This window comes from Acyrthosiphon pisum, chromosome X (assembly GCF_005508785.2).
Source record: "Acyrthosiphon pisum isolate AL4f chromosome X, pea_aphid_22Mar2018_4r6ur, whole genome shotgun sequence".
NCBI classification, from domain to species: Eukaryota; Metazoa; Arthropoda; class Insecta; order Hemiptera; family Aphididae; genus Acyrthosiphon; species Acyrthosiphon pisum.
The window spans coordinates 113,284,762-113,293,898 of record NC_042493.1 but is presented as its reverse complement, the minus strand read 5'-3'; the positions used below and the strand labels follow the sequence as shown (position 1 = coordinate 113,293,898).

At 30.0% G+C, this 9,137-nt stretch overlaps 1 protein-coding gene across 1 annotated transcript; it reads right to left on the bottom strand.

The window, feature by feature from the left end:
* Positions 1-3,849: 3,849 nt before the first annotated feature.
* On the bottom strand, positions 3,850-4,883 carry LOC100571520. The gene is made up of 2 exons (XM_008182265.1): positions 4,577-4,883; positions 3,850-4,403 (listed from the first exon to the last, which is right to left on the bottom strand). Exons 1-2 carry the CDS (start codon positions 4,881-4,883, stop codon positions 3,850-3,852), a joined length of 861 nt encoding a protein of 286 aa, XP_008180487.1.
* Between the last annotated feature and the right edge of the window lie 4,254 nt (positions 4,884-9,137).

The window sequence follows — 9,137 nt, the reverse complement described above, 5'->3', positions numbered from 1 at the left end:
TAGTTGTATGTGTTGTATATAACACTGTTAAGGAATGACGTACGACGTTTGCAGCTTCACATTTTTGCCTTATATCATAACATAACTTATGTGAATGATTTTTATAAAGAAACTACATTTTCCTAATTCTATATAACTAGTTTTTATAGGTTCCTTCAGAATAACGATATTTTTCTATCTTGTATTAATAATGGTGTCTACTGTCTATACTATTCGTTCTTGTCCACAAACACTTTAATTTTCAGTTGTACATGTCACGTATTATTTTGACTTTTTTAGAAATTGCTTTTTAATTTATTTGTTTGATTTACTATAGGTACTATAATCAGTATAGTAATTAATTTATTAAAGACTAGAGTAACATTGCATATAAGTCTACTACATTATTTTTCCCCATCAAATCTATACTTATTAATGTTTAATCATAGTGTAATCTATTGTACACTATTCTAATCAATTAAACATTATCATTTGCAGTAAAAAATACAAGCAGTACGTATTATTTAATATTTTTTTAATATTTAATAGGTAAATAATAATATTATTTTTGTAAGGAATCGGTCTTTTAAATGTTTGTGGTATTGATGGAGTTCATTCGAATTAATTTTTAAAAGGATAAGTATAAAAAAAAATTAGGATTACAATTTTTATATTAATTAAAGCACTAAGTTAAGAGGAACCTTCTACTAAATAATATTGGATTTTTTTACCTAATGTAATTGTTTTTTAAATATTGAAATTGAAAAAAAAACAATTTGAATATCTATAAATAACACAAAAAGAGCCAAAATACTTTGTATTGTATTTTTCAATTTAAATGTTTGAAAACTGGTTTTGATTAAAAATCAGTGGTTTTCCTTTTATTTTTTTTTTCATCCTGAATATTTTGAAAAGTTCTGAGATATTAATCAATTTTCGTCACCAAAAAACCAACTTGATCCAATTTTCTATTATAGAAACTACCCTAAAACTTGAAGATTGAGGCATTTTGAATAGAAATAATAGAAGGATGATGGATAGAAAGTTTACAACAACGTTCGTTTTAACTTTGTTATTTGATTCGTGAATATTTTTTTTTATAATTTTATTAAAAATTATACGATTTATTGTATTTTAAAATATTTTTATTTAACATTTTAAATTTGTATTGAACTGTTTTGCGGACTCAATAAAATCTTAAATGTAACATATTCATACCAAGTTTTATTATCATTGAAAACTTATCAATAACTCTTTTGACGCTATACTAGTTTCGGTGTTTCCATTCCCCATTCAGTTCACACTTAATTTACTTGATCTCATATTCGTGGTTATTACATGTATCGTCAACGTTTCCCCTGACTTTGAAATATGATCTTGAAATATGATGTTCAAGTGAGGAATTACTGAATCGATTGAATTATGTTATTTGATTGAAGACTCACTGGAAATAGTTTCGAAGTCAAACATAGATATAGCTTATATAATATATAGATTGTGCAAAATGTAGTATCGATGCATCTTTATGTCAGTGTTTCCCACGTAGTACCGTGGTATTAGCAGTCATCTGCAATGATTGTATAATGTTTAGAATTATTCCGGCTAGATGTATGGAATGGATTAGAAGCAAAACGAGACGGGTGAAAAGTATGCGGGGCTTACTAAGTATTATAGAAATACTATAATATGTTAATAATTGGTTCATTAGTTTGTTTTTATTCCACTACTGTATTATTATTATTGTATTGCTGTAAGAAGTGTATCAGTTACCTTGACTAGCTATAAACGATGTGTGCATAACATAATCTTATTGTGTGACTTGATGCACGTTATTATCATACGATTTTTAGTTTACAATAACTATCCAATTTAATATATACTATATTGTGTATGTATGGGTACCATCTTAAATATTATTTATATTGGTATTCAACATATTTTTTATATTGTTTACTAATTTACCTTCTACCTTATTTAGTTTGTTAAAAATGTATATTAAAATGATTCTTATGATTGGATAAAATGGTATCAAGGATATAGGAAAAAATTGTAGGCAATAATGAAAGTAACATGAGTGTTTTTTAGATTATAAAGATTAAGATGAATATACCAATAAAAGTACATATCCGGTGCTTACATTAATGCAATATAGTAAGATTTTTAGTATAGAAATGAATTCAGTTAACTTTTAAATAATGAAATAGTTGTAATTTAATGTATGGAGGTGTGTCGAAATCAATTTACGTAGACGTAGGATATTGTGTTTTGTCTTAATAGGATACAGCCTCCTGGCCGTATTATATAATATATTGCTTCAAAATATCGTTCTGCCTTGAAACAATACAATTGTTGATCCAAAAATGAGTCCGTCCGAATAATCCAAGTGATCCGAAGAGTATCCTTAGAATATCCGTGGAGTATAAAAAGAGACGTGTGCATCCCGAGGTCCAAAACGAGTATTCTGAGAGCCGAAAAACGAGTGTTCCGTGTGTGCTTCTCCGTGTAGGTGTTGGTTATATAAAGTGTAGTGAAGTTTGTCATCCCCACTTTGTTGCGCAATATCTGCATTGTTTCGTGTGTTCTTCCATATTATAATATTTGTATGTGTTTGTAATTGGATGGTTGTTGTATTATATTATTCGTGAATGATCGAGATGCAATATTGTTATTTCATATTGTCAGATGAATTGTATTGTACATATTAATTGTTATTTCATCATGTTTCTAGATTATCAGGGTGTAGTTATTATTGTGAATACCTACTAATTTTATAGGAATGTTAATAAAAATAATTTAATTGCGTTATATGTGCCACACCAAAGTATTCTCATATTGGAATTCATTCTACAGTTTTTTTTATTAACACAACTTATATTATTTATATATTACATGTATATTATGATCTTAAATAGAAAACCTTTTGAACTGGTGATGGCAAGTCAAAAAAGACGGGACACCTAATACTTAAACGCAGATAAAATAAACAATTTATACCTTATCATGTTAAAAATGTTTCCAAATTATTACAAATATTACGACACACCTAAATATCTAATAATAATTCCAAAATATTTTTTAGAAAAATATTGAGAATTTTTTTAACTGTTTTACTCAAAGTGTCTCATCTTACCCAGTTATCGAGATAAAATGGTACATGACATGTTAAATATGGGACACAGATTATAAACATATAAAAAAAAAATCTTTATTCTTTTTTTAACAACATTGTGTTATATAAATATAATATAAAATAAAATGATATATTATAAACCTTTTTCAAACATTTTATCCTGTTACTTTAGGTATAAAAATTAAATAACTGTACATAACATTTATAAGATAATAAAAACAATGAAAACTTAATGACTTAGGCTATAAATTGTATATAAACAAAATTACTTAATAGTTAATAGTCTTATTTTTTTACTTGCTAGGAACGTAAAGTAGTAATCTTACTAAGTAGGAACCATTTATTGCTTACAGATATCACAGATGTGATAAAGTTCATCATATTTATCATCTTCACCAGCACATGAACAATGTGCCCACTTTTTACAGGTCACACACTGAAACCTATCCTTCATTGGACATCATGTATGTCTGACCACAATATAAGCATTCAGCGACAACATCTTCATCAGATACTTTTAATAGTAGTTTTTTATTTTTATTTTTAGGTTTTTTAAGCAATTTTCTGTTAACGGTGTTTTTTTTTCTTTTTGTATTAATTTGATTTTTTGATTGAGTTGCTGTTGTTGTAATTCGTTGTTGTATGGTGAATCTGTTAGAATTGCAGTTTTTCTTTCGGCTCTAACGTTTTTCTTCTTCTTTTGTTTATTCTCATAAAATTGTTGCGGAATAGGTATCACATCAATCGGTGATACTTGTGGAAATGAAGTGGTTTTTTTTTAAGACTGGAGTAATTGGAGATATTAAGTTTGATTGACCACTTTCAATTTGTCCAGTGCACATTGTATTTTTACTGGTTGTAGCGATTTGAATTGGATATACAGTACTTACTGTCTCATGTATTTCTTGGCCACACTCTTGTAACACTTCTATAGTTTCCAATGGTTGATTTGTAGTTTCAGCAGCAATGTAATCTGAATCTATGAATACATCTGGATTGAAAGTAATAATGTCTGTCGACTTGAATGAATTCATAGCAGTTGTCATAGCAGCTGCTTTTGCAAAAGCCGATCCAAAAATCTCCGCTATATGCTTGAGATTAACTACTTCACCAGGATAACTGGGAAGCCAGTGAGTAATTTCTGTGTCATAATAAACACTAAGAGGTTTTATTAAGCCCATGTCTAATGGTTGCATTCTGTGTGTGCAGTGTGGAGGAAAGCATAAAAGGATGATTCCATTATCATGTGCCAAATTGTTAAGTTCAATGCTTTTAGTATGAATGGAGTGTCCATCTGTAAATAAAATATATATATAATATCTATTTACCACATTTCAATAGTAAAATAACAGATATTAGATTACCTATAAGACAAATAGGTACTTTTTTAAATTAACTAACCTAGTAATAATAATACTGGAAGTTCTTTTGTTGCATTTTAAAAAGTAATGAAGCTTTGTAACCAACGTTCGAAAATTGTTTTCTGCATCCATCCACTAGGATGAAATTGTACAGTAGAACCAGGTTGAGCATTTCTCATGAATTCCATGTTGTGTCGTTTTCTGGGAAAAATAAATAATGGTTGCATATATCTTCCAACAGAATTCATGCACAGCTCGACTGTGACAGTTTCATCACGTTCTGCGGATGCGATCGAACCAACTTGTTTCCGGCCTTTGGTGGCAATTATTTTAGCTTTGCTTTTAGGGACTAAAGAAATACCGGTTTCATCACAATTGTACAACCGATCGGGAGTAAATTTATATCTATCCATAAGTTCACTAAGGAGATTGAAAAATTACATTGCAACAGGTTTATTGAAACCAATTGCACGTGCTTCCGATGTAGCTTCCGGTTTTCTAAGAGATAACTCTGGGTGTCTTGACATAAACCCCTTATACCAGTTATAACCAGCTTCTTGTTGTAAGTTTGAAAAATTATGTTTCTTTTGTATTTTTTATAGCAAGTTGATAGGCTAACTTTCTACAATCCTAGACTATGTTCTAAGACCAAATAGAAGGCCTTCCATGAGTTGAAGGTATGAGACTAATTATTTTTCTTCAGCTGTAGTGAACACAGTTTTAATTGATCCTAATGAATCTTTTGATGCAGGGTCATTTGAATCACCTTTCATTAATTTTATTACCTGTAAAGCAAAAATTGAATTTATTCTACCAATTATGGTTTTACAGTTTTAAGACACAGTACAATGCAATATGTGAATATTATTATTTTAATTTTTAATCAATTTACGGAAAAATAATTTTTATGTCCAACACTATGAAACAATTTGCTTCTTTATAGATGTATGTCTGAATAATGTAATAAAGAATATTAAAATATAGGTAATTACCTTTCTTTTTTAATGTACTTCTAGGTACATTAAATGATGTTGATGCTTCTCTATAAGACATTCATTTATTCATTACAGCTAAAACAGCATTACTCGTTGACTTAGGACACCAATTTTGTCTTGCAGATAATCTTTTTCTTACTCTTGGCCTTTTTCTTGATTATACCTTAATGAATATTTTAGCATAATACATTATAACTAATATAATTGCTTAAAAACTAACGTAGAAAGAGTATTTAATGAAGAAAACTTGAGATTAAAAATGCCAGAAAAGTAACTTTATTATTTATCAAACATAGTTATCATTAATGTGAAACGTTATAACAACGGTGTTACCAATACTGAAAATAAATATCCCATAGAGATATTGTGTAAACGTATTAGATTTCTAGATAATGCGGTGTCCAGTCTTACCCAGGTTTCCCTACCTTTAAATGCATACCAAACCTAGCTAGTTAGATTAGGTTAGGTTAGGTTAGGTTAGGTTAGGTTAGGTTAGGTTAGGTCCCAAAATTACTGATTTATTATCTGATAGTTGTAAGCTATTTCCACCATCTTTAGACGTCAGTATAGTTTTCACTTTTACGTACCATAATATTATTCGATTTATTATTATTTTTCACACTCCACTACAGCTTGAAAATATAAATCTTCAAATTCGTTGCTGTATTTGTAGTGTTCTTTATTTCAATATTAGTCGTTTCTTCTTCGATCTCTAATTGTATTTTGTTATACTCCCGACATGTGTAGGTGCTTCTTCACATAATTTAATCTGCATTACTCACTAAGATATCAATGCCACTCTCGGTTAAGTGTATTACGTTAGGGTTACTGACGCCCTGGCAATATACTATAGGTCACCAATCTATGACCCTTAAAACACCATATTGGTGAAGGTGCCGTAGGATTTTCAACATAGTGTAAAAAGGAAAAATAATAAAAAAAAAACAAAATGTTAAGTTTGAATAACAGGAGGAGATTCATTGAATTAGTGGAGAAAGCTCACTGGCGTAAAACTTCAACAATAGAGAATTAACATAGATAAACAGAACAATTTCGACGGGGCTTACGTCACTCCGTGGTAGACCATAGATTTGTATTCACTACCAGTGTGATAATTAATATACAATATACATATATGATAATAATAATAATAATACAGTCCCCGCAGGGGGACGAGGTGGCCGAGCGGTCTAACGTGCTGGCTGCGGCGCTGCCGGTCGTGGTTTCGATTCTCGACCACCGGGTGGCATTTTTCTCCAGGCAAGTCACCGTGTCCGGAGAACAAGTGCCGCCATCCCCCACTCCGGGGCATGACAGAAACCTACGGGTGCCCCATTCGAAATTCTGCCAAAATACACCCACGTGTAACACCCTTACCGTTCTAAACCTACAGTACCTCCCCTCTCCCAATGGCCTAAGTTGACGCGGGATAAAATTAAAAAAAAAAAAAAAATGTATTCACAATTTGTGAAAATACTAAGAAAAAAAGAACCAGCCAAGGCATATAAATAAACACGCAAATTGTATATTGTTGTAAATTGTATTCAGTTCGTGTTCAGACACCGTACACACGTATACATTTTTATCACGCTCCGACACTTACGCTCCGCCGTATTGGACTTTGTTCAGTGCGGACTCCACGTAAACTCGATAAAATATTATACGCGATCTATATCTACCTCAATAAAATGCCTACGATATGACAAAATTTAATGAAAAGTTGACTCACAAAGAAGATATTCTAATATGTTCCGAATATAAAAGCAATATTCACTTTTACTGTGTCGGTATCACTGAGAGTATTTTTCAAAAATGTCTAAAAACTCTAGATCGAGATTCATTTGCCAAACTTGTACAGCCCCTCCAATATAAGTGGATAAAATAAATCAAAATAAATTAGAGGAAAAAATGGAAGAGCTAATCAGATCAGTTTCCTTTATGGGTTTGCAATTTGATGACTTCAATAAAAAATTGGACGCGACCTTATTAGAAATGAACCACCTAAGGACCGAAAACGTCCATATAAAAAAATTAAAATACAAGGTTAGCAAACAAAATACTTGAAATAAAACAAAAATTTGAAAAAATCGATTGGTATTGAAATCACGGGCGTACCAAAAACGGACAACGAAAACTGTATTACAACAGTTAAAGAAATTGCTAAAAAACTAAATATTGTTATAAATGTCACAGAAGCTTCAAGAATAAATCAAACTGAGAATAAACCGTCATTAATAATGTCCAAACTCGAAACCACTGAAGTGAGAAAAAAATTAATAAGTGCATCTAAATCACAGAATTTAAATGCTAACATGATATCGAGTAATTGGAAAATAGAAAATAAGATTTATATAAATGAACGTTTGACCAAAGAAAAACGAATACTCTACTCCAAAACAGGAGCTGCCGGGAAAGAACACAACTACAAATTCATATGGATCTCAAACGGGGATATCTTAATAAGAAAAAATGAAAACTCAAAAATAACCAGGATAAGATCGACCTGAAGAAGTGACATTGAAAGCATATAATTCGCAACCTTGTAAGTCATTTTAAATATACCCTATAATTACCTATGTTTTATACCCAATTATTTTCCCGTATATTAGTTAAGATGCTATCAATTGTCTATTTATTTTATTTACCTTTAAACTGCTATAACTTATTAATCCCCGTTAATATTTCTATTGTTGAAACCAAACAAAGTCGATTGTATATCACAACTATTACTTTGTACCTTCCTAATAAATTTTATTCTTTATCTTGTAACTATAGGTTAGATTTGCTAATGAGAATTCCTTATCTGCTGTACCATGTTTTTAATAATACTGCTATGGCATTCACAGAAACTCCTAATTTAATACTTCGTAATATACTTTACCTACCCTTATGACTGACTCAATATGCGATGAAAATTTAATTTTATCAAATGTAAATGAAACTAAAACATACATATACGATATCGTCAATCTAAATTCAATAATCCACAGTGATAATGTATAAAACATAATGGCAATTAACATTTGCAGTGTTTAAAAGCACTTTGACGAATTCTGTATATTACTAGATAATTCACCTATAAAATATGACATAATTATACTTGTTGAAGCATGGTTAGGTAGAGATAATGTTAATGCTGACATATATCAATTACCAAACTACTCCGTGTACTACACTAAATTAAATAAAAACCAAAACGACGGTGTTATGGTCTATATAAATAATTCTTTAACTTTAATCTCCACCTTAGAATTACGAACACAATCTCATACTGTCCTGGAATTTCAAATTAAAAAATGGAATACTATCTTTTTAATCTATTCAATTTACAGATCCCCTAACAATGACGTAGAGTTGTTCTTAAATGAATTACAAAATATTGTGTTGGAAAAAGCCAAAAACATAAATGCTGACTTTAAGATATTAATTGGAGATATAAATTTAGATGTACTTCGTCGATTTCAAATAAATACCTCGATCTCTTAGATGAATTTGGTTATTTTAAAATGATAGATACTGTCACTAGACATGCCTCTAACTCCTGCCTCGATCATATATTTATGAAAAGTAAAACAATAAAAAATTCGAAACCAATAGCCTGTCCAATTGCAATATATGATCATTATCCAATACTTCTTAGTATTGGAAATGTAATAAGTAATAGAAAAAATA

Excerpts from the sequence above, each read along its gene's own strand:
- LOC100571520 (XM_008182265.1), bottom strand. The coding sequence starts at position 4,883 with ATGGATAGATATAAATTTACTCCCGATCGGTTGTACAATTGTGATGAA. Across the intron at positions 4,404-4,576 it reads GCAGAAAACAATTTTCGAAC|ATGGACACTCCATTCATACT; the intron begins GTTGGTTACAAA and ends TTTTATTTACAG.